Source organism: Corythoichthys intestinalis, chromosome 1 (genome assembly GCF_030265065.1).
Source record: "Corythoichthys intestinalis isolate RoL2023-P3 chromosome 1, ASM3026506v1, whole genome shotgun sequence".
Lineage (NCBI taxonomy): Eukaryota > Metazoa > Chordata > Actinopteri > Syngnathiformes > Syngnathidae > Corythoichthys > Corythoichthys intestinalis.
The window spans coordinates 13418150-13443527 of record NC_080395.1 but is presented as its reverse complement, the minus strand read 5'-3'; the positions used below and the strand labels follow the sequence as shown (position 1 = coordinate 13443527).

The following is a 25378-nucleotide window of genomic DNA, read 5'->3' as shown; positions in this document are numbered from 1 at the left end:
GTTCTCTGCTGCAAACACTTCGAAGATGCCTGCTTCCTTAACCGGTCTGCTTTTGATCAAGGATTTGCCAAAAAGTAAGTGTGATTTTTGAATGGTTGACTGATGACTTTGTCAACGCAGAGCAGCCAACTGTTGTGGAATGAACAGCATAAGCTAGCGACGTTAGCCGAAAGTTAACTCGTGGCAATCCCCGATCATAGTTGTTGTTGCGTTCGTTAGGTTAAGCGTGTTTAAATTGTGCGTCATCTACGATCTTGTCCGAAAGGGTCAATCGGGAAAGGGGTGTGGATGTGCATATAAACGGGTCGGCGTCGCGGTAATTCACGGTCACGTTGCAGTAAGAGACACACACCGCCGGTGAGTTTGTGCACATTTTTTTGTATTTGTGTTATGTATTTCCACATTCATGCTTCAAGCATTGCATTGCATTTGTACGGTTCGGCGTTCTTTCACGGTGATCGCTTGATAGCCTTCTAGTTTGTGTTTCGCGAGAGCCGCTGACAGGTGACAATTTAGCGTGTTGGCATTGAGTCAATCTCACAGCGAATCAGCGAGCGGCTCAAGTCACGCAGTGAATCATGGGAAATGTAGTCTCGGGACAACACTGAAGTGGTGCTTTGTAATCTGTTCGCTTGTGTAAAAAAACTACATTTCCTCACGCCGTTAGACGCCACTTCCTGCCGAGAGCTGTGCCGAGCTGTGTTCTTACTGTTAGCTCCATGTGTTAATAAAGAAACAAAGTTGTCAGCAAATCGTGTGTTCGATACATTTGTAAACAAAAAGCTCTTAACAAGACACTATGCACAATCCGTTTAAGAGACCCTGGAGTAGTAGGAGGCGAGGAGGAGATCAGCGAGAAGCAAAACTTCGTGGTCGAATATGGCGGCAGTCCGCTATTATTTTGTTTTCTTATTGTTGCCACAATAAAGTGGAGGAAGCCATCAATGATTCATCTCCTTCTTTCCCCCCAACGTTTTTATATTATTATTTTATATGCACGAGAGCTGCCTGATCTGCCAAAATGAACATGAAGTCTGATTATTATTTTTTTTTAACGATGTCATCAGATAGACAAAAACATAAAATTGTGTGCAAATGCCTGCATCTTCAAATCATGAAAATAATAACAGCCTATATTTTACCAATCTTGTAATCTCGATGGGTCTTGTATCCATTCCATGTCAGGTAGTCTAGGCACATTGTTTGCATCCTGATTAGCGTCTGGCTAATACATGTTAGGTCCAACATAAAATTCCAAGCTCCTCTTCTTTCTACAACTCTTCAAAAACTTGGATCTCCTCCCTTGCGCTCGATCTATCGCTTATATCGCTGTTTGAACCATTGTTTGAAGGGCTTTATATGGCGGCCGTATGTATGGAGCTGCCATCGCTGTTTCCAGTGTCACGTATCACTTCCGGGTTAGTCCCCTTTCAGGCTCGAACTTCGGAAACGCGATTATTTTGTCAAATATACAACATGTAAATTATTTTTTCATGCTTTGTTTGTTGGACAATGTTTAATTACTTTGTGACCCTATTTGGCATGTTATGAAATGACTTCACATTATTGCTTTAAATGGACTCTAAAAATATTCATTACATGCAGTAGATAAATTAAAAATGTTAAAATAAAAACATTTTTAGAACGAGTGTTTTAAAAAATTGAAACAGTTTACATTTTTTTAATTAAATAAATAAGGGAATGTTTACTGATAAATCAATTTGTGCCACTAGCATAGACGGGCGTCCAATTAATTTAAACTGGGAGGACTAGCTGGGACTGCTCATCTTTCAGTGCCATTGACTATGCTAGACATCCAAACCAATTTGCCTGAAAGGGTTGAATGAACAAAGGTTTAAATGTTCTTCCAATGAGTGCCCGAGAAATGTTTAATTTATTAATAACAGTAGTATGATGCAGGGTAAATTCTTAGCTAAATATGAATGCTTTAAAACAGGGGTCTCCAAACCGGTTCTGGAGGGCCGCTGTGGGTCCTGGTTTTCGATCATCCCTATCAAGCACGAACCTTTTAACCAATATGGTTTCTACTAAAACAAGCAGCACCTGACTGCAATCAACTGATTACACTTATAAAACACCAGATTGGTAAAAAGGTGTGGTCTTGTTTTGTTGGAGTGAAATCCTGCACCCCTATCTGGAATCGTTTAGAGACCACTGCTTTAAAGCCATTATCTACAGCAAGGGAAATGCTATTTTTGCTAAAATGCTGATCAATAAGCGCAAATATGTCTGATTCTATTGTTTTAGGACATAGTAAAATAAACATATTAAAGCAATGGTGAAACCAACAACAAAAGACATTAAAAATATGAGTGCCTGAGAGGAATGTCCGTGTGGGTAGAATAAAAGACCCCTTGTATGTGTGGGACTGAGGGTCTGATAAACAGGCAGGCAGTTCGGTGAGTGACCTGGCAGCGACAATAAAGTCACCGGGAAAGATCATTTTCTACATGAACTAGGTCAAATTTAATAATTCGTTTGGAAATTATATAATGAACAGTTCAGTTCATACATCCATCATCTACTGCTTAATCCAGGGTCGGGTCATGGAGGCAGCAGCTTTAGCAGGGAAGTCCAGACTTCACTCTCCCCAGCCACTTCAACCAGTTCCTCTGGCGCAGGGGTGGGCAAACTATTCCACAAAGGGCCGCAGTGGTTGCAGGTTTTTGTTCATACCCATCATGAGGACAGCCTTTTCACCAATCTGGTTTCTTACAATTGCAATCAGTTGATTGCAGTCAGGTGCTTCTTGTTTCCACTGAAAGCTCATTGGTTAAACTGTCTATGCTGAATCAGTTGGAACAAAGACCAGGACCCACTGCGGCCCTCGAGGACCGGTTTGCCCACCCTTGCTCTGGCGGGATCCCAAGGCGCTATAATGAGCGAGTTCACCGTAACATTCATGGGACAAAAATATAATGCGTTCAGTTCAGATTTGCCCAAAATATCAATGCATTCACGAACGATCATTCATTGAACACATTCATGTATACCACTGGTAGCTGTCATCATGACCTCGAACTGACGGCGATGCAGACCGTTGGAAATAAAGGTACCTACTTTGTTTTTTTTAAATTACCTGATTAATCCTCAATGTTCCACATGTGTTCGTTTTCGTAAAAGGACTCCAATAACAACGACGTGTTCAAAGTCAACATTTTATTGCCCTAAATTACTGACAGAGTAGTATACACAGCATGCTGGGTCAGAGAGCTACTCCTGTCCTAACCCAAGAAAAGACAGGTGTATAGTGACAAAGTGTTTCCAGCTTGTCTAGCACTGAGGTTCATGTGATTGGTCATATGTCCATGGAAATACCGGTCATAATTGTCACATGTGAAGAAAGATAATCTAAGACATTTGCTGTCGATGTTGGCGGACTGCTGGGCGCCCACACGTTGTCCTCCGACCTGAAGACTGATGCCCTTTGTTGTCCTCTGGTCTTTGAGAGTTTTAAAAGCGAATGGCCTCCCTATGGCCTGATGACCTATGCTGCCTTTTTCCCTCCTGATCTCCATTACGAGTTCCAAGTGGTCTCTTGTCAAAAAGGTCCCTGTGCTTAGAGAAACAGTCTCAACATCCTTGCAACAAATACATTTTATAGTTTTATTCTTTTTTAAATATTAGTACTGGTTATTAAATGTTATTTCCCTTCAGAATACAATGCACGGGCCCATTCCAGGATGGCGCTACACAAGATGCCTGAGGAGCTACACCCGTCATCAGCTGCTCTGGAGGCTGATGATGACGGACAGTCCAATGACAGTTAAGGAACCACCTCCCACAGTCCCACAATATCTGCTTGCCCAAGCAAAGTCTCACGCCACTCCTGCACAACACCCCAACAGCCTCTTCAGCACCTTAGGAAAGACTAACCATATCCGTCAGAGGTTGTCACTTCTGTGGATGCCAAGGGACAAAAGCAGTATAATAGCAAATGTATCAAGTAATGGAACAGGACCTGCAAAATCATTTAACATGTTTTTCAAAAGAGGCTCAAGAGAAATTAAATTAGGAAATTGAAATGCTTTTTCCATTGTAAATGGGTGGCAGGAATCAGAATATTTTGTCACACAGTGCAATTGAAAGTTTTCCCCCAGTGTGGCTTCCTGCGTGTCTTGTTAACTGTTGCTTCATACAAAATCTTTTATCGCAAAATGAGCAGGCAAAAGGCTTCTCTCCAGTGTGTGTTCTTGTGTGAATTTTTAAATTTCCCTTGTCGACAAATCTTTTATCGCAAAATGAGCAAGCGAAAGGTTTCTCTCCAGTGTGTGTTTTTGCATGACTGTTTAAATTACCCTTGTCGATGAATTTTTTACCACAATGTGTGCAGATAAAAGGCTTTTCTCCCGTGTGTGTAAGCGCGTGTCTTGTCAACTGATGCTTCCGACAAAATCTTTTCTCGCAAAATGAGCAGGCGAAAGGCTCCTCTCGAGTGTGTAATCTTGTGTGTTTAATTAAATTTCCCTGGTCGATGAATCTTTTAGCACATAGTGTGCATACAAATGGCTTTTCTCCAGTGTGTGTACGCGTGTGTCTCTTTAATTGAATCTTCTGAGAAAATATTTTATCACAAAGTGTGCAGGCAAAAGGTTTCTCTCCGGTGTGTGTTCTTGCGTGCCTGATTAAATCTACTTTCCCTTTGAATCGTTTACCACAAAATGTGCAGAGAAAAGGCTTTTCACCAGTGCATCGTTTGGTGTGGGTTGTTAAATGTTGCTTCCGAGAAAATCTCTTATCGCAATTTGAGCAGGCAAAAGGTTTCCCTTCTGCATATATTTGTGTCTCTCTTTCCAGGGATGACTTCTTTAAGGACTCCGAAGCATTTTGGTCAAAGTCAACATCCTCCTCATCAGTGTTAAAATCAGAAGAGTGTGATGTTACATTGTCGCTGTCTGAGAGCAGCGCTAAGAGGATGTCCGGTTGTGATCGTCCGTCTCCTTTTGTTGTCAGGTGTTGAAATGAGCTGTCACAAGAAAGTTTTGCTGCTCTGCTCTCTTCGCTTGAAGCTTCATCTTCTTCACTCTTCACAATGATCGTCAATGGAAATGTGGTGATTTCATCTTCCAGTTCTTCTTCTTTAACGCTGGGGATCACTGATTCCGCCTCCTGTTTGATGTCCGACATCTCCGACTTCTGTTTAACATGAGGAGGGGATCGCACTTTTGAGGGTGATGATCTTCATCAAAGCGTCTGTGGGACACCTGATGAAAAAAAAAAACTCCTTTGATTTACCAGGGTCAAATTGTCCTTTTGCTGTGAATTTACATTAGTTTACCACAAGTAGACGTCCTATCCATTTGAACTGGGAGCTGCCATCCCTCCCAATTCAAACAGATTGGACGTCTATGGTCATCAGTGTAGCTGTCTTAGGCAATGAGTTCATTTTGGGGCATTTCATCTTTATGTCCTGTTGATTTTTGGTCACATCTTCTTCCTTTTGGGGCATGGCTGTTGATTTTGGGTTACTGAGAAGTGACTCAAGAATTTCCCCAAATGAATAAGAAGTGGCTCAAAATCAGCAGGACACAACCTGTAAATGCACAAAAATGAACAGGAAGTGACCTGTAAATACCCACAAAAGACTAGCCAGTCTTTTGTGGGTATTGTGGGCGTGAATGCTCTGGTTTAAGTGCCACTGACAGCGAAATGAATTGGATGTCGAGCGCCGTCAGTGGCAGTGAGCAAATGTGGACACTATTCTAATTCAAGATTTTGGTAGCAACCTGTGGTTCTTTTTAAAAAAAATTTTTTTTTTAAAAGGCACTGACACCATATAAAAAATATATATCGATTCTTGGTGGGAGCATATTAATAACCTTTTTGGCTCCAAAGTATCGCTATATATCACCTTTTTGAAATATTGTGACACCCCTATTTATCATGTGTAATCTCCCAAAATATATTTGATTTATTCAAGTAAACATATATCTGTTCATTTCACGTCGTTGCACATAACCATTCTTTGTTCTCATAACTGTGTGTTTACTATATGAACGACTGGTAACATTACTGCTTCTGTGCAAGGACTTTTTCTTCCATTGTTTTTATCTCGAGGCTGCTACTTGATAGGACAAATACGTATAAACTGTATAAACCTGAAGGTTAGGGCAGATCGACTCGGGAGCACCTTGTTGTGCTTTCGGGGGATTTCGTCCTGGCCGGCTAGCTTTTCTCTTTTCTTTCCTCAATATACATTATGTACACTCTGTATTTTCTTTTTGTTCCTGAATTTTATGTCGTCATCTCCTGTTCGTTAAGAGAATAAAGGACCTGTAAAAAGAAAAACATTTTTCTTCAACGTCCATCTATTTCAAATGTGAGGGTGACAACGAATGAAACTAATCAAACATATAATTGGTGGTTAACTGTCAGGCTCAGCTCAATTTGAATTTTCGTTCAGAAATCTAGTGGCACGACAGACGTGCAGAATAGCTTTGGAGTCATAGTGACCCCCGCCCAATTTTTTAAAGGTGATATGAAATACTACAACAACACACCATATTTCTTACACAAGTCGTACCGAAAAAGTGACAGAAAAGACTTAATAATGAAATTACAACCTAATTAGTATTCCTTTCTCAACTGCATTCGTCCCACCCAAAAAAATCAACAATAGATATTACACACAGAATTAGCTGCAGATTGTTTTAAGTATGCTAGCGTGTTATCCATCAGCTTTCTATTCTGTCAAGATGTACGAGCTACCGCAGCACTAGAAAGCTAGGCGTGCTTAGCCTTGCCAACCGTCCCTTGAAAAACTGAATCGTCCCGTATTCAGAAACAAAAGTATGCATCCTGTACTGAGTTTACAGGGGACCCGGTTTGTCCCATATCATTATGAAATGCGAAAACAGTGTCTGATTCGTAGGAGGAACGAATACTGGTAGGGCGGTTTTTAAGAATATGCAAGGAAACGTATTCCCCTGACTCTCATGATTTGTGACGATTGAGCATACAAGTATAACAAAGACAATACGAAATCCCAGTAATCTCATTGGTCGAGCTACTGTTGCTATTGCTAATAAAAAAATTTAAATTACAGTGTACACAGATTGGGAATAAAGTGAATAAGTGACTAGCAGCAAGAGGTGAGGTAGTAGTAATATAACAGTGCATATATGGCTGTATTCAGTTCTCAGACTAGGAGGCACATGGCTGACTTGATATGATCGTGCAAATAACAGTTTGTGCATAGATGTTGATGTGACAGCACAAAAATGGTATAACGCAACAGTGCAAATATTGCATATGCAGTACCCAGTTTGAGACGGATGTCTGAGAACATATAACTTAGTGAGACGCATGTGACAATGTTGTGGCATTAGCAGTACAATTTTATTTATTTATTTATTTTCCCTTCAGGCATGACAAATCCAAACAAACATACAGCATTTATATGTGTTTACAATTAATTCAACCCGAAAAGAGAAGGGCTGACGGGAGAAGCCGAAGCTTATTGAAACCCGTCCCCAGTATACCATAAAGGATGCAGAAAATATCAAATATCAAATTTTTGACATTCAGATTTCGTAATGCTCACAAGTTTTTTTTTTTTTTTTTTTTTTATAATAACTATCCCCTCTGATTGTTCATTTTCCCAATAGTCCATAGTCGATCGATGTGCTTGTTATGTTGATTAGATCCAGTAGACTAGTTCATAATTTAGTACTTAGTTTATTCAGTTAATTCGATCCAGACAGTGTCAGCATGAATGACCAAAAAATAATGCTGTATGGAGGTTGTTGTTTTTTTGTTTACCTCAGAATATGATGTTTGCACTTTATTATACAAAGTGTCCTGCTTTGTATATTAAAGGGTATTATAATGCTAAGGGGCTGTGAGGTCTCAATAGAACCGTTATGTGGCAAGATAACAAATATGAATAAAGTTAACAAAAAAATAAATCACAAATTAATGAGCAATTATCGAAAATAGATCGAAAATTACGAACATTTCCAAAAGTATTCCGGAAACAGCCGAAAGGGGCGGAGACGTCATAACAAGGAAACAAAAGGTCGAGGCAGGTTCCATCGTTGTTTATCGACGAGAGAGTTGCGTTCGCGTTTGATCAAAGAATCGCTAAAATGGTTCAAACCTGTCATGCTATGTGGTGTACAAATAGCCATTTGTCGCAAGGTAGTACTCGTGAGTTCCCGAACGCGAGAAAAAGATCTGGACTACGCAGACAATGAGTAAAGTTCGTCCGTGCTAAGAGGGCTAATTTTGCAGACCCAGCCTCCGGCATGGTTTTGTGTGGTGCGCATTTTACACCTGAAAGCTATTCGAACTGTGGACAAATGAAATCAGGTTTTGCTGAAAAAATTGCTGCTGAAAGCAGATGCGGTGCCCACCATACACGCGCAGCCACATAAATGTCTCGAGATATCAAGAAAGAGGACAACGCCTGGCACTGATGACACCACCCCACCGCCCCAAGCAAAGCAAAGAAGGCAAGCTGCTAAGCTCGAAATGGCCAGAGTGAGTACTCTTTTATAATAAAAAAATGTCATGCATTGGATACAGGACTGGACACATGTATAAATTATTGTTCGTAAAATATATAGAACAAATCCTCTGATCCCATTCATATTTGTGTCTGTTGGCTGAGCGAAAAGCTATGATAGCACAATAAATGATAATTATTCTATACATTACTTCTTTTTGCGGTCACGGTGTATCAGCTTCACAAAAAGAAATGCAAAACATACCATTTGGTGTTTCCCACACGAACTGTTGCCGGGGTTTCAACAGTGTGATTGCTCCCCTCAATGATCCTTTCATTAGGCTGCATTGGCTTTCGTTTGGGCTCAAATTGATAACCCAAAACACCAAAGAAAGGTTCATAACTCTCCTTTTCACCATTGGAAGAACGTTCGTTATGTCGAATTCGTCGCTGCAACTAGAAACAAAATTGTCCGCCATCATCACCGCCATTCAGTACTAAGCACTGAGCTGGTGAACAGGTGGTGTGCCGAACAACAGGTGGTGTGCCGAAAAATAGTCGCCCCGTGTGAAATGTCCCCCCTGACGGGAACGCTTATATATAACACTTTATTGAGCGCTTATTTTATTTATTTTATTATTGAGCACCCACACGTCACTCGTACAAACAGGTTTTTCTTACCAATCGATGGACATGGAAACGATTTTCTTGTACTGTGAATATGTATTATTTTACTCTGCTTGAGCTAATAAATGTCATATCTGTGTGGTTGTCATTGGGATATGGTCGTGAAAACCTGTAGACTAATACATTTCTATTCAAAGATGGTTATGTGGCCCAGTCCACGATTTGTTAGTAAAATACAGTACTAGTATTTTCCGTAATCTATTTATTTAAAACTGATTTAACAGTTGTAAATCCATTACTGTAATGCGTCCATGAAAACATTTGATGTTTTCACCTCAATAAAGCGTTATAGATAAGCGTTCCCGTCAGGGGGGACATTTCACGCAGGGGGGACATTTATCGGCACAACACCTGTTGTTTCCTTCTTTTGACGTCACGCACACAATATGCTAGATTTCTGGGATCTCGGGGGGCGGTCCTCTTAGCTTGACAATCGCTCCAAATTTCTATCATTTTCTAGGTGTTGCGATGTGTGTAATTACACGAAGTGGCATGATTTGAATACAAAAGACATGTGTTTATGGATAAATGATGGAATATTAGCATTTCCCCAGGTGTTGTCATACCCTTTAACCTTCACGGGTCCTACCCGTGTGATCAATCAGCCCTGTAAAAAAAAAAAAAAAAAAAAAACTTTCACACAGAGCCGTCAAAATGACTCAAAATTAAGGACTTTAAACTCTCTTCTGGTTTTTATTTGTCACCGACAGACCAAGGATAACTTGAGGTATTATCGTTGTAACTTGATGGTCGAAAAATGCACTAGACAGTTGAGGGCACTCATGCTCTCGGGACAGGACGTTTGACAGCTTCAACTAATAAATACGTATTTTCATGTTTTTTGGCCGACCAAAGTGCTGCAATAGGTTATAATATATTAATAACAGTTCATATAGATGGCCTCATGATAAGAAAAAAATGATACCAAGCAATTATTTGCAGGGAACCTTTCACTTTTTTACATGCTATAAACAAACAAAAGATTTTTTTAAATGCGGCCAAAAGGGCACACAATCTCAGGCTCAGGAGTTTAAGGGTAATGTTAAAAGGGCTATGTTATACAAACTAAAATTTAAATTAAATCAAGCTGGGTAGATATTGCAACCTACTATCTAAAATGGTTTATTAATAAATAAATGAATAAATAAACAAACTTGTTTTGCACGTTACCACGTCTTGGCTAGCGAGATAAGCTAAACAAAGCTAAGCTAAATGAGCCTTGGAAGCTACAACATAAAGCCAAACGACTTCCACCAAGCTTTAAGCTGGGACGTTTCCACAAAAATGCTTACTTCAGTACTTACCCGATGAAAATGCGTTACAGGAGCCTGTTTGGCACACGAAAGAACTGTCAGTCAGGGATGGGTTCACAACCATTGCGTCACGTGAAACGGAAGTAGAAACGTTCAGGCGCTGAAACTTCAGTGTAATATGTTGAAGCGTTTGGAATGAAGTAGGCGACCGTCACTACTTCACTTTACTCCAAAAACATTCATTGCACATGACAAACACTCCGAATATTGCAGGTCCCTATTTTTGATCATTAAATTTATTCATTTATCCTTAACCCTTAAGAGCCTATTATTTGTACTTTTTATAATAAAAAAAAAAAAAAAAATACAAGCAACTACAAGTTGTGAAAACTATTCATGCTTTACTCGCGAGTCGCCTTGCTGAGAGAAAAGGTGTGATGTGGAATGAGTAGGGAGGCGAGAGAAGGGGGATATCATGGCCGCTCAGGTCGCCAGCGTCCCCTAGAAGCGGGAGGAAAAACTGCAGGACAGCAGCGTTGCTGATGGGGGAGGAGGGGATCCTTACATGACAAGAACTACTATGGGAGTTTAAAAAAAATGGAGAGAAAATGACGGACGACACTCTGGCGTCGTAAAGTCGAAATCACGCAAGTCGGGTATTGTCGAGACCCGGGGACGAGGCATGTGCCAGTATGGGATTCTGATGGTATGTTAACCAGGGGTAAAAGTGGGCCAGAGCGGTCAGGAAGGCAGTTCCGGTATAAGATTCAGGGCAGGAACGCAGTTCCGGTATAAGTTTCAGGGCCTGAATGCTGTTCCGGTATACTCTGCTTTGATTCAAAAAATATGATTGCGACTGTCAAAACGCTATGTAAAAAAAAAAATGCTAAGCTGCCACACATGCATTTAATTTCCAAGAAGAAAACAATCTACCTACTAACATCAGATTTAAATACAAAAGCGTTAACAACAAGCATAATAAAGTGCTTTTGTAGCGGAATCAGTTTCCACCAATATTTATTATCTATTTTATTCTACGGACGGCATGGAGGTTTCCCCAGCTACTGCAGTTATTTGAGTCTGACAATGATGAGTCACGTCGATGTGCGAATGCACGCAGCAAAGCAAAATGCCTGGACTCATTTATCTGTTCAGTTGGCTGACATACTGACATGTGGTAAACAGAGATAGTTAGCGCTGATTGGTTCAAATGTGCATGTTTTCTGGAACAGCAAAAAAAAAAAAAAAAAAAGTTTTGTTGAATTGATGTAACAAAAAAAGGGCAATGCAACAGAAAATGGATCAGATCTTTAAGAGCAAGGAAAGAGTTGAGGAGGCTGATTTATCATATTTAATTTTTATTTGCTCTGATGGGGAGGTTCAGAACATCTTAGCTGTCAATGTGCACTTTGGACTTATATTTGTTCATTTATGTTAGGCTACTTATTCATTTCCTTACGGTTTAAAAAAGTCTGTGCGATCTTCAAAATATATTCCATTTCACTCTGCATAATATAAGTCATTTGTACTTATTTTTCTGAATGTATGTCACTTATATCTTTATTATTTGAAAACAAAAAAAAGAAAGCAAAAGTAAATGTTTACATCAAGTTCAATTTTAATTTACATCTTATGTTCTTAAGTAGTTAAAATTGAGATTTGGCATTTAGTATGTGAGGAAATGTGGGGAAAATAAAAATTAGGAGATGGAGGTTGGGATTATTGCTGTGTTTGTTAACTTTTATTTTGCAAATCATTGAAAAAATACAATTTTGAATGAAAATCAGTTTTTTATGTGTTATAGAAATAACTGCGCCAAAACTGTTTTCTTAGCATTTCAGTAGTTTTAGGAGGTTTGACACCCCCCCCCCCCCCCCCCCCCCCAAAAAAATGAAAATAAATTAATGAATAAAATTTCTGGCTCGGTGGCGACTTTCACGTCGGGGAGTTCCGGCAAGAAATTGTAGACACTTTCACCCCTGATGATAACCTAAAGCAAAAATATCAGTTTCTCGGTAATGCAATTACAACTATAAAATGTGTTACTTTGAGATATCTTGGTAAAAAAAAAATCCATTGAACAGCTGCAAGCGAGGGATGTTTCCTTGCATTTATGGTACACAAAGAATAGCCAATACCTTAGGGACGGTATGACAGAACATTTTTGAGGCTTTCAAACCTTGACGTTTTCATACCACGGTATACCTTGAAACCGGTTATCGGCACATGCCTACCGGGGACTACCTGTAGTTCTGAAAAAGAAATTGACCAGCAAAATTCTGAAAAAGAAATTGACCTGCAAAATCATTTCTTCTTTCACACGCTGCCATTGAAAGCGCATCCCCCAGTGTGGTGATTCATAATATCCCTACTGGGTGAATGTTTTCCCACAAAATGTGCAGCGAAAAGGCTTTTCCCCATTGTGTTTTCTTGTGTTGCTTCTTCAGAAATCTTTTATCCCAAAACTAGCATGCAAAAGGCTTCTCTCCATGTCTTTTTCTTGTGTGTCTGAGTAAATCTCCCTTATCTCTGAATCTTTTACCACAGAGGGAGCAGGGAAAAGGCTTCTCTCCTGTGTGCGTATGCATATGTCTTATTAATATCTGCTTCTGAGAAAATCTTTTATCGCAAAGTGAGCAGGGAAAGGGCTTCTCTCCGGTGTGTACGCGCGTGTGTCTTGTTAACGCTTGCTTCCCACAATATCTTTTCTCACAAAATGAGCAGGGAAATGGCTGCTCTCCAGTGTGTGTGCTTTTGTGTTTGTTTAAATTTCCCTTCTCGGCGAAGCTTTGACCACAACATGAGCAGACAAAAGGCTTTTCTCCAGTGTGTGTTCGCTTATGCTTTGTTAAATAAGTCTTCTGAGAAAATCTTTTGTTGCAAAGTGTGCATTTGAAAGGCTTCTCTCCGCTGTGCTTTCTTGTGTGTTTGTTTAAATTTCCCTTCTCGGCGAATCTTTGACCACAACATGTGCAGACAAAAGGCTTTTCTCCAGTATGTGTACGCTTATGCTTTTCTAAATCACCCTTCCAAGAAAATCTTTTATCGCAAATTGAGCACGAAAAAGGTTTCCCAACCAAGCGTTTTTTTGCATGTCTTTTCAATGAAGACTTGTTTAAGGATTTTGAAGCATTTTGGTCAAAGTCAACATCTTCCTCATCAGTGTTAAAGTCAGAAGAGTGGGAAGTTACGTCGTCGCTGTCCGAGAGCGGAGCTAACAGGCTGTCCGGTTGCAATCGATCCTCTCCTTTTGTTGTCAGGTGTTGAAATGAGCTGTCACTTGAAGGTTTCATTGCTCCGCTCTCTTTGCTTCGACCCTCGTTTTCTTCACTCTTCACACTGACAGTCACTGGAAACTTGGGGATTTCATTTTTCTGCTCTTCTTCTTTAATGCTGGGGGTCTCTGGCGTCACCTCCTGTTTTATGTACGGCATTTCAGACTCCTCCTCTTGTTTAACGTGGAGCGGATCGTGCTTCTCTGGGTGAAGATCTTCGACAGCGACGTCTGCCGGACACTGGATGGGGGGAAAAAAAAAAAATCACATGACTTTGCGAAAGTCTAGCTTTGCTGAGTAACAGCCGTCAAGTTGCCCAGCAATTATTTGTTTTGCCAATAAGTGGAGCTGTTGTCCCGCTGGAGTTAATGTTAATTTGTACATGATGCACAAGTTATTTTTTTGTGTGTGCGTTATTTTTATTTTGTGTCACTTTGCAATTCTTGCTAGTGTATTGTTAATAATAATTTGTTTGCAGGGTTGAATTAAAATGGTTAAGTTTCTAGGTCGCATCCTGTTTTCCAATGAGGAAGTAAAGTCCTAAAAATAAAAAAGTAAAGTTACTGAAAGCGATATATAAGCTCAATAAGTCTTAGTAAGTAAGTAGTGTTGGTTCATGATCAGGTCAAAGTGGTATCTATATTTTTGTTTATGTTTTATCATAGACATCAAGATACGTACTTGACTGTAACGTTTGTCATTCTCTGCGCCCCGCCTGCCCGTAGGGGGCTGTGTGACTCAGCTTCATTTATTAGATACCGGTGGGAGTGAAACCCCCACACATGCTTTTGAGCACAATGCCGGACTTAGATTCAAAAAGTACGAAATCTGGACCGCATATTGACAAGGAGGATTGTCTCAGGAGTGTTTTGTTCAAGGATTCAAGGTAATTATTATATTTTTCATACCACGCATGCATTGTGAAACGTTGAGAACAATCAATTGGTGAAATTAACCGCTGCCAACCTCGCAATGTTTACATAAAATCACTGCCAACTGCCCGGTTTTTGCTTTCAATCAAGAATCGAGACAGTTTTACGTCCATATCTACTGTATAAAGAATTCAGTTATTGAAGCATTTAACTACAATAATTTTAAACGGAAAATGCCACTGTGGCTGCCCTCTTATCATAATACAGAGCTAACAGACTAGTATCATTCTTCGACATACGTAAAGTAAATTCAAATTGCCCGTTTTTTTGCTTTTAACCAACAATTGAGACCGTTTTACATCCATATCTATTTAATAATCAGGGATTTAAGCATTTATTCAGAAGTATTTCAAAAGACGAGGCTCACATCCTGGTAACATCACATCGATTATTTGCACTGCCTGAATTATAGCACTATCTCATACGCATCTATATTTACCTTTTAGATTTCTTACTTGCACGAGATTTTAACTTTTCCAGCACTGTAAAGGGATGCTCCACAATTTCATTGTAGAACTGTATAATTATAGAATAGAATAGCTCTTTATTAAGTTGTTATTGTGTATAGAATTTATTAATAATCTACATATTATTTATAATTGATTCTGCATGTTTTCCTCAAGTATAAAGTTTCTGATGTTTAAATGAGTGATTTATTAGCTGTTGAAAACTTGCAGTAGATAAAAAAAGAAATTAAGTCGTTATTTTGGTCAAAAACTTATATGTTAAATATTACTATTGATCCTGAAAATATAGGTGATCGATGGAATTTTCAGTAGAAAACTCGATTACTAAAATATTCAAGCACTGCAGCCCTATTAAAATGGCAAAAAAAATCTCAGATTTAACGCTAGATGCGCTAAAATCACCAAATGCAGACACAATCACCTATATTTTCAGGATCAGTAGCAATATTTAACATACGTTTTTTTCCCCCCGAAATAGCTCCGTAATTTTTTTTTTAATTCAATGCACAAGTTTTTACCAGCTTATAAATCACTTAATTTTCATATCAGAAATGTAATACTTGAAGAAAGCAGCCAGGGCTTCGACGTCAATGTCCTCGACTGCCTCCACAACCATTGTCACCTTGTCTGTTTCTTCAACGCTGTAGTTGTTGAGGAAGGCCAGGGCGTTGGTGACCTGGCTCACCCTTGTGAAGACAACCCTGTGGCCGTGCAAGATGTGGCGCAGCTTGCTGTTGGCGATCTTCATGCCATCTTTGGCCATAACAAAGCTACCGGTCTCTCCAATCCTCAGCACGTTGGCCATGGCGGGCAGCAGTCCCAGCACGGGCTCGTACGTGAACAGGGTGAGGAACTGCCTGTTCTTCTTGATGGCGTCCCTGTCCAGGGAGATTCTGAAACGATAATCAAATTTAAAACTTAAATAGCCGGCCCAAAAATGTATTTTCAGGGCCAAAGTTTCTTTTAAGTTCAGCTCGTAGAGTTGTCCGATAATGACCTATTAACTGAGAACCAATTGTCCAACTCCAAAAATCTGATACCGAAATAAAAAAGAAATCTCAATATATGCAGTTGTGCACTTAACGTGCTATTGCTAATTGGATTGTGATGCCCCATTGGATGCTTTAATAATGATAAAAGTAACAACTTCAAGATTTTCCAAATAATATAAACATTCTGTGAAAATTGGGAGAACACCTGCAACTGAAATTTAAGAAATGTCCCATTTGAATAATATTATTTGAAATGAGCCAAAATTCGCATCATTGAATAAAAGGGATAATTCACAATTAAATCACGTTTATAGGAGCTACTCCAAAGAACCAATAGGGGGCGACCAAAGCATTCCAAATACAGGCAGGCAATCATAGGACATGCCAATGCAATGACAACTCCCAAGATGCATTTTGCTGGTCATTTCCACAAATGTCTGTATTTTATTCATTTTCTAGTTTTCTTAAAGGGTATTAAAACACTAAGGGGCTGTGAGATATCAATAGAACCGTTATGTGGCAAGATAACAAATATTACTAAAGTTAACAAAAAAATAAATCACATTCATGAGCAATTATCGAAAATGGATCGAAAATTACGAACATTTCCGAAAGTATTCCGGAAACAGCCGAATGGGGCGGAGACGTCACAACAAGGAAACAAAAGGTCGAGGCAGGTGCCATCGTTGTTTATCGACGAGAGAGTTGCGTTCGTGCTTCATCAAAAAATCGCTAAAATGGTTCAAACCTGTCATGCTATGTGGCGTACAAACAGCCATTTGTCGCAATGTAGTACCCATGAGTTCCCGAATGCGAGAAAAAGAGCTGGACTATGCAGACAATGAGTAAAGTTCGTCCGTGCTAAGAGGGCTAATTTTGCAGACCCAGCCTCCGGCATGGTTTTGTGTGGTGCGCATTTTACACCTGAAAGCTATTCGAACTATGGACAAATGAAATCAGGTTTTGCTAAGAAATTGCTGCCGAAAGCAGATGCAGTGCCCACCATACACGTGCAGCCACCTAAATCTCCCGAGATTTCAAGTAAGAGGACGGTGACTGGCTCTGATGAGACCACACCACCACCCCAGGCAAAGCAAAGGAGGGAAATGGGCAGAGTGAGTACTCTTTTATAATAAAAAACATATCACGCAGTGGATATAGGACTGGACACATGTACAGGCATGAAAATGGGTCAGGGGTTAAAAAGGTGAGAAGGGTGTGGAGGAAATATGTTCCAGTACACTGTACACCCCAACAAAATATTGAGCTCTGTCGACCCACACTGTGTTTCAGCAGGGCCGTGCAGAGACCGGTGGAGGGGCGGCTGCTCGTAGATCAAAAGGAGCACATGAACAAGTATTTAATACACCTTAAAACAACATAACTTCAATTTTAACCAGCTTTAGATAATTATTGGCTGCGACTGTGACATACTTTAATTGGGAGGGGGCAACAGTGAATAGAAATCAAAACTGTCATCAACACTTCCTGGCTTTGACTCAGTCAGTCTGCCTATTTTCTTCCCTCAACCTCTGCATCAAAACTTCCTTCCTCAACTTGTTCATCTGAGAACAAACCACATTAGATGGTCACTGAGCCACCAACAGCACAGTTTTAAAACTATTATTTCATTATTATCCATACTTAACAACTCTAGCACCTAATGATTAATAAAGCAATGACATAAAATCTTATAGAAACATAACATTGAAATTGTGTTTATAATTGTATTTAATACCCGACTATCCTTGCAAACTTGTTCTTACCAGGTCTGCTATTCACCCAGCTGATGAGGTATCCACTGCCTTTAGCAGCCTCATCTAACTCCTTTTTTTATCCCTCAATCTCCCTTCCCTACGAGGCATGTCTATGTAATGAAATATTCATTCATTCATTCTCCATGCCGCTTATTCCTCACGAGGGTTGCGGAGGTGCTGGAGCCTATCCCAGCTAACTTCGGGCAGTAGGCAGGGGACACCCTGAATTGGTGTAATGAAATATAAATATTAAAAAAAAAACAAAAAAACAGACTCCCTGGTGGCTTTTAGTTTTAAAGCTTTCTTAATTTCTTTCTCTCTCAATAACGATGGAGGTAGATTTGTGTTTTTATTATTCAATCGTGTTTTTATTATTCAATCAAAAAACAAAGTTACTTCTATCAAAAACAAAGTTGCTTCAATTAAAATACAGTATATACTTTTAATCCCCAAAAAGTCACTTCAATTAAAAAAAATTGTTTTTGATTGCAAAAATAAATTTGAGACAAAAAAAGCATTTGAAAACTATTTTACTTGATTGAAACAAATTTTTCCATTGAAGTAATGTTGTTTTGCGTTTGGGCCACATTTTGGCTAGGACATTTGTGTCTTTATTATTCGATCAAATAAGTTGCTTCAAACAAAAAAATATATATAAAAAGAAAAACTTTGCACACGTGTCAATCACCGTTTACCAAAGCCTGAGAGGGTTTGAGTAGACTCACTATGAAGCATTTAATAAAGCCAAGCATTTTCTTACTACTTTATTCTTGTTTAAAAATAATTCGGTGGGCCAGGAACATGTTTAAAACTTATCATAATTCTTACATTTTGAAGTGCTTGAAAACCATTTATAAATGATACTTTGGTGAAAAAAAGTGAAAAAAACATGTCATATATATGTATCTTTTTTCCAATGTAAAATCTGAATAAATGCATTGAACACGCACCCAAAAAAATGGGGCGGGGGGCTACTTCGCGGTTTTCACTTATTGCGGCGGGTTCTGGTCCCCATTAACCGCGAAAAACGAGGGATCCCTGTATTTCTGAAAAGCTTTAAGAAGCAGGACTCAGTCCCACCACTCGTCGGGCCGGTGTTGTGCTGACACCGGCCGTCAGCTCAAATCCAAGCCGAAAATAACGCGTCTCCGGCGGACGACGGGAGCGATGTGAGGCGCCACCTCCATCCGAGAGCATGCCGCTTAATTTGACTCAACAGTGTGTTTCTTCGTTTATATTACCGCTAAATACACAAGCTTGACGCCAATTTAACGGGAGCTATTTTTTTTTCATGGGAGATTTGGCTAGCTCTGGCAGTGTTCAACGCAAGCTGCAACGAATGGCAGTAACTTTTTTATATCGCAAAATGTGAAAACGATTGAAACCATTACTCACCAAATTCAATCTGCTGGCAAATACAGGCAAGTGTGTATGCTGCGCTATGGTCTGCCCCGATGTGGATAAGGCCTGCTTTTTGTTTTCGCAGCTATGCAATGCCACCCAAAGGCTCTCCGAGCACTCCATGTACAGTAAGGAGTGCGCGCGTTTGGAATAATGGAACGCACCTTGGGCTGGTGATTGTTTCTCGTCAGCGAAGCATCTAGAAGGATTTGCTGACTGTCCAAGTGTGACATTTTTTAAAGAACCGATTTCTTAAGTGCTCAGTTTACGTACTAAGTTAATCACATGATGATAATAATAATGTAACATTGATAATAGTCAACCGTTTTATCAGATTGAAATTCTTTATTTGTGGAAACTTATTGAACAACACGACTGCTATCTGCCGCAGCCAACGCACATATCTCCCCCGCCAGAACAAACGTAAACACGGAAGGCACGTCCCTCGCTCTCCCGCACCTCCCTCACCCCTCCACGTCATGCGGTGCATTCAGGAACACATGCTAACACCCTCGCCACATTATAACTCGATTCGTTACAATAATAATAATTAAATAAAACCTCCCGACCCCCCCTCCTCCTCCCAAAAAGAATTTCTCCTCGGATCTACGCAATTCACGTAGGTCGCCATTTTTGACTTCAAAACGGCGAATTTCGCCGAAAGGTGAGAGATTTTCATGCCTGCATGTATAAATTATCGCTCGTAAAATATATAGAACAAATCCTCTAATCCCATTCATATTTGTGTCGGTTGGCAGAGCGAAAACCGATGATAGCACAATAAATTATAATTATTCTCTACGTTACTTTATTTTGCGGTCACAGTGTATCAGATTCACAAAAAGAATTGCAAAACAAACCATTCGGTGTTTCCCACACGATCTGTTGTTGCCGGTGTTTCATCAGTGTGATTGCTCCCCTCAATGATCCGTTCATTAGGCTGCATTGGCTGTCGTTTGGGCTTAAATTGATAACCCAAAACACCAAAGAAAGGTTCATAACTCTCCTCGTCACCATTAGAAGAATGTTCGTTACGTCGGATTCGTCGCTGCAACTAGAAACAAAATTGTCCGCCATCATCGCCGCCATTCAGTACTAAGCACTGAGCCAGTTGTTTCCTTGTAGTGACGTCACGCACACAATATGCTAGATTTCCGGGATCTCGTGAGCGGGTCCTTTTAGCTTGACATTCGATCCAAATTTCTATCATTTTCTTGGTGTTGCGATGTGTGTAATTACACGAAGTGGCATGATATGAATCCAAAAGGCATGCGTTTATGGATAAATGATGGAATATTAGCATTTCCCCAGGTGTTGTCATACCCTTTAATGACTATTTCTGGTCACGCAGTAGTTTATAATTCATTATTTTTCAATCTTTGTTGTTCATTTCATTTTTGCACCATGAATGCAAATGGTCTGCTCACATAACAAATCCCAGGCATCTTAATTTGGATGGTCAATTAGCATGACTGCCCTGCTAAACTTTAACCAGTCCATGTACAAAGACAGAAGGCTTCTATATTCACTTTGAAAGTAATATGCATATTGGCCCGAACCCGATAATGAAAAACTCATACCAATACTATCCAGTATCATTTAAAAATGCTCTATCAGCTAATTGTGCACAAAACTTGCCTGTAGTTTCTAGGCATCTCTGTGCTGATCTTCTCCTTGAGGTCCTCAAGGGAGGTGAACTTGTCGCTGTCCATGAACTCATTCTCTATCCTCGCTGCCTCCGCCACCTGTACCAACCTCCTAGCTGTCGATGAGGCCAAGGGCATGGACCTCTCGGGGTCGGGAGGCGCCTCCTGCATGCAGGGCAAGTAGGCCGCGCTGTGGCTAAAGTTGGTCGGCACAGCATCCTCGACAAGCAGCTTCCTCTGCCTCCCTTTGTGCACTGTGAGCCTCACTTTAAAGTCGCTGTCTTTGAAATGCAAAGAGCAGCAATACCTTTCAGCACTTGGGTTGTCTTTATCATCCATCTTGATGTTCTTGAGCCACCTGGCCCTCAGTTCATCATCCCTGGGGAACTTGTGGAGGGTGATCGGGGTCCCCTTGGCGGCCTGCTCCTGCTCGACCGCCTTGTTGGTCAGATAGCCCGTCTTGCAGCCCACAACCCAACACGTCTTCCCCATGGTGCACTGAAAGTTTGAAATGTAACATAAAATAAAACACATAAAAGACCATTTTTTTGGTATGGATGCAGAAATATCTGAATTACTATTTGTTTTTTTGCCCAAAAAACAGGCTGTTGGCCAAAAATTACCTTATTATTTGAACATTAAGTTACGCTTACGCGTATCGATACAAAATCTAACATGGCGGCCGGCACAAAACAAAGAGCTTTTTAAACCAACACTTGTTAAATTTTCAGGTTTGGTCGATATTACCGTTAGTGTTTGCCTTAAGGAAGACTGCGTTTCCAATGAGGACCAGCGCACACTCACACAGTGTTGTAAAATCATCAATCAATCTTCCGGTCGCCTGCAGATGGATTAAACAACATTTCTGTTTCCAGTGGCTGTGACTGATGAATAGTAATAAGGTAATGATGATTGACTCCAGTTGTGGCTAAAAAATAGCATATGACGGTTAGCAACAGTGTGGCTAGAGCTGTCTGGTCAACTTAATATTGAAGTCTGAGGTACACCCATCTATAATCAACTCTCTCACTGCCATTAATGAGGATAGAATTGCTAACTCATTGTATATACGGCGCCATACGTCCAATTCATTTTGACTGGGAGGGGTGAATGAACGAACAGCTCCCGTCAATAAAAGATGAGCATTCACAGCCAGTCCTCCCAGTTTAAACGAATTAGATGTCTATTGTTGTCACTGGAAGGCTATAAGTTAACTATGGGTCACTTCCTTGTTTATTTTAAGGTTCTTACAGGTAGAGATGTTCCTTCTAACGCGGGGCTCTGAACCACACCCCAAAACTCAAAACCGTACCAACGCGCCGGCGACCAGGGGCAAACCACCCTCCACAGCTGAGGACGACAATGCAACCCCAGAGCCCACGGAGCCCGGAAGGGGACCCTGCTGACTTTCGAGCAGAGGGAGCAGCCACAAGCCCAGAGGGTCGGGCGGAGCCGGAGACAGGCCAAGCGGAGGACTTTCTTTGTTGATTATTTTTTTATTTTGATGGCTTTGTAGTTGTTTCAAAAATATGGTCTGCCATCGTTTGTTATTTTATTGTATCTTGAAGAGACTAAGCATCAAGTATAATTACATGTATTCACTTTTAATGATAGCCACGAAGGCAACCCTTTTCCAAATTAAAAAAAATAAATAATAGTAATTGGAAAAAAAAAAAAAAGGCACCATCCATACAGCCATCCATCGTTAACCGCTAGCCGGCTAGCGTCACGCGAAAGCAACGAAATGCGTTACCGCGTCTTGGTTAGCGCGCTAAGCTAAAAACAAAGCTATGCTAAATGAGCCAATCACGCTAAAATATAAAGCCAAACGAATTCAACCAAGCTTTAAGTTGGGACGTTTCAGTCTACTAGATGCCTACTTAGGCACTTACCCGATGAGAACGCTCTGAAGAAGCGCGTTTGTTTAAAAGAAGGGTACACGAAAGAATGGAAAGAAATGTTGCTCCACAGAAGTTACGTGAAATGAGCCGGAAGTGGAATCGTTCAGGTGCTGGCACGTCAGTGAACGTAGTGGGTTACCATCATGACATTAAAGAGCATATGACACGAGGAAAAAAAGTCATAAATGGCATTATTATGTGAATTAGAATCATATTTTGAGACGATTCGACTATATACAACAATTTAGCAAAGCACAGATGACGAGAAATTAGTCTTTTAATCTGCCGGTTAGCCTAGCCACGCCTACCATTATAGGGCTTTAGCGTCCCCAACAGGTGGATGACGTCAGCGGTAGACTTGGCTCATCGGTTTTACTATTCAGCCCATTGAGGGGGAATTATTCACAACGAGGAAAACGCGACGAATAGAGCCACAAAAAGTCATTGTTTCAGTCTCTTGACTCCAATATTTTTACAGGATATTCTTTTTATCCAAGTATTTTTCCCCAATAGCTATATAAATGGCTTGAGAAGGACCAGTCAGCCCGTCGAGGGGGAACTATTCACAACGAGGAAAACGCGACGAAGAGAGCGGCAAAATGTCATTGTTTCTGTCTCTTTACTTCAATATTTTTACAGGATATTCTTTTTATCCAAATATTTTCCCCAATTGCTAAATAAATGGCACGGTCATGACAAATAACAGTCTTGTGCTGAATGGAATATGAAATAATAAAAATGCATTTATTCAGGACGACATGGCAAAATTACTCCATAATGGTCAAAACTGTCGACTTCACCTTTACTGTCGCACCTCCCGAACGATATTTTGTGACACCTAAATCGGACATATGTCATTTCCCTTCCCCGGCTTCGGAGAATGTAAACAAACCAGAAGGCGTGACAGCTAGCCGACATGCTAACCCGAACCGAGTGATGTTTCAAAGTCTTCGAAGCGGAAAATCACACATAGCTGTCCTGGATTATTTGACATGACGACCCGGTTGTCGATTGTCTTCGCGGATCGGCAAACCGCCCGGCGGAGAGCAATTTACAGTTCGTTCCCCGGAGGAGGGTGGCTGGAGTTGTTGTGCAGCTAACGTGCTGCTGCTAATGAGCATTAGGAGAGCTTTTTACATGCTTATCAATGATCAAACGTAAGTAGTCCTTCATTTAAAGGAAGTTTGTGGTGTTTACTTTGTAATCGCTGTATTCGTATTTGACATAATACAAAACAAGATGTTAACTCACTTCCTCGTAAATCCAATGGGCCCACAGTAAATATCCACGGTGAATGGGAACCTTTTGAAACTCCAAAAAGGCGCATACGCCTCTCCCTCATACAGAATGATTTTTCTGCAGCCGTTTGGCTGGCGTGATGCGAAAAATAAACGTATTAATCCGCAAAATCAGCTGAATCCTTCGTCCTCATACACAACAGTACACTGTAGCGTGAAGAGGACGTCTTCTACCGTACACGTCACAGCGTCCTCCTCCTCAATGCAAGACCGAAGCCGGAAGTCACTCATTTTCATGGTGCGGGATTCAAAAAACTAAATAAAAATAGCGATCGCTTCCACACACATCCAAGCGGCCCATATCATTCAGGGGCATAAAATACCGCGTGTATTATGAAATAAACATGCTTTTTCGTGTCACAGGCACTTTAAATGGACTCCATAAGTATTCATCATGACATTCATACAGAACTTTAAAAAAATGTTGAAAGGAAAACATAATTAAAATGAAAGTAACAAAAATTGAAACGGTTTAAAAAAAATTTTTAAGTTAATAAATAAGGGAATTTTTACTGTTAAATTAATTCCTGCCACTGACATAGAAGGGCGTCCAATTCTTTTAAACTGCGAAGACTGGCTGTGAATGCTCATCTTTCAGTGCCATTGACGGTGCCAGACATCCAAACCAAATTGCCTGAGAGGGTTGAATGCATAGGTGTAGTTTGACTTTTGATGTTCAACATGTTGATGAACCCGAAACGGAGTTTCAGCAATAAAATTAACTTTCAAGAATAATTATAATAATAAGTTGAAAATAAGCATTTTTTGTTTCCCAACATTTTTTAGGGCAATTCTAAATCAGGCTGCTGAGGACAGCTATACTTTTCGCCAAGATCGTCATCCATTGAATATGGTACGCCCGCCAGTGTTAACGGGTGTTCTGTCAAATTTTGCACCCCAACAGAAATTGTAACTTTGTGTTAAAAATGGCCGCGAATACAGTGGTTACATTGTAAACATTACAAACTTTCTTTAAATAAAGGAATATTTACTTACGTTTGATCATGGACGTAGAAAAGTTCTCCTCAGACAAATTCTGCCATGTTAGCTGCACACAATAACTGCACGCCGCTCTCTCATTGTTTACGTCTTTGCCGTGTGGTTTAGCATTAATTTACGCCATATTCGTGTGGAACATGTATGTTTACGATGTTACCTGTTTATTTAGCCCCTGTGGATAACATTGAGAATCCAATTGAATGTAAAAGAGGGCTTATTCACCGCCACAACAGATTTGGGAGCAAAATATTATAAGGGTGCAAAATTTGTTGTACAATTAGCATATTTAGTGGGGCAAATTAA

At 40.3% G+C, this 25378-nt stretch overlaps 2 protein-coding genes across 5 annotated transcripts; both read right to left on the bottom strand.

Annotated features, from left to right (window-relative positions):
• Positions 1–3105: 3105 nt before the first annotated feature.
• On the bottom strand, positions 3106–10591 carry LOC130917799 (gastrula zinc finger protein XlCGF8.2DB-like). Of its 2 annotated transcripts, none has more exons than XM_057839510.1 (2): positions 10459–10591; positions 3106–5225 (listed from the first exon to the last, which is right to left on the bottom strand). In XM_057839510.1, the coding sequence occupies exon 2, from the start codon at positions 5146–5148 to the stop codon at positions 4078–4080; it is 1071 nt and encodes a 356-aa protein (XP_057695493.1). In that variant the 5' UTR covers positions 5149–5225; positions 10459–10591; the 3' UTR covers positions 3106–4077. The 2 variants fall into 2 exon arrangements, with proteins under 2 accessions (XP_057695493.1, XP_057695503.1); XM_057839520.1 differs by lacking the exon at positions 10459–10591 and adding an exon at positions 9721–9751.
• A 1741-nt stretch (positions 10592–12332) lies between these two features.
• On the bottom strand, positions 12333–22880 carry LOC130917627 (zinc finger protein 771-like). Of its 3 annotated transcripts, none has more exons than XM_057839230.1 (4): positions 22770–22880; positions 20870–21375; positions 15704–15974; positions 12333–13922 (listed from the first exon to the last, which is right to left on the bottom strand). In XM_057839230.1, the coding sequence occupies exons 2-4, from the start codon at positions 21367–21369 to the stop codon at positions 12873–12875; spliced, it is 1821 nt and encodes a 606-aa protein (XP_057695213.1). In that variant the 5' UTR covers positions 21370–21375; positions 22770–22880; the 3' UTR covers positions 12333–12872. The 3 variants fall into 3 exon arrangements, with proteins under 3 accessions (XP_057695213.1, XP_057695219.1, XP_057695227.1); XM_057839236.1 differs by lacking the exon at positions 22770–22880 and having other exon boundaries at positions 20870–21042; positions 21185–21325; XM_057839244.1 differs by lacking the exon at positions 12333–13922 and having other exon boundaries at positions 15214–15974.
• Positions 22881–25378: the final 2498 nt, after the last annotated feature.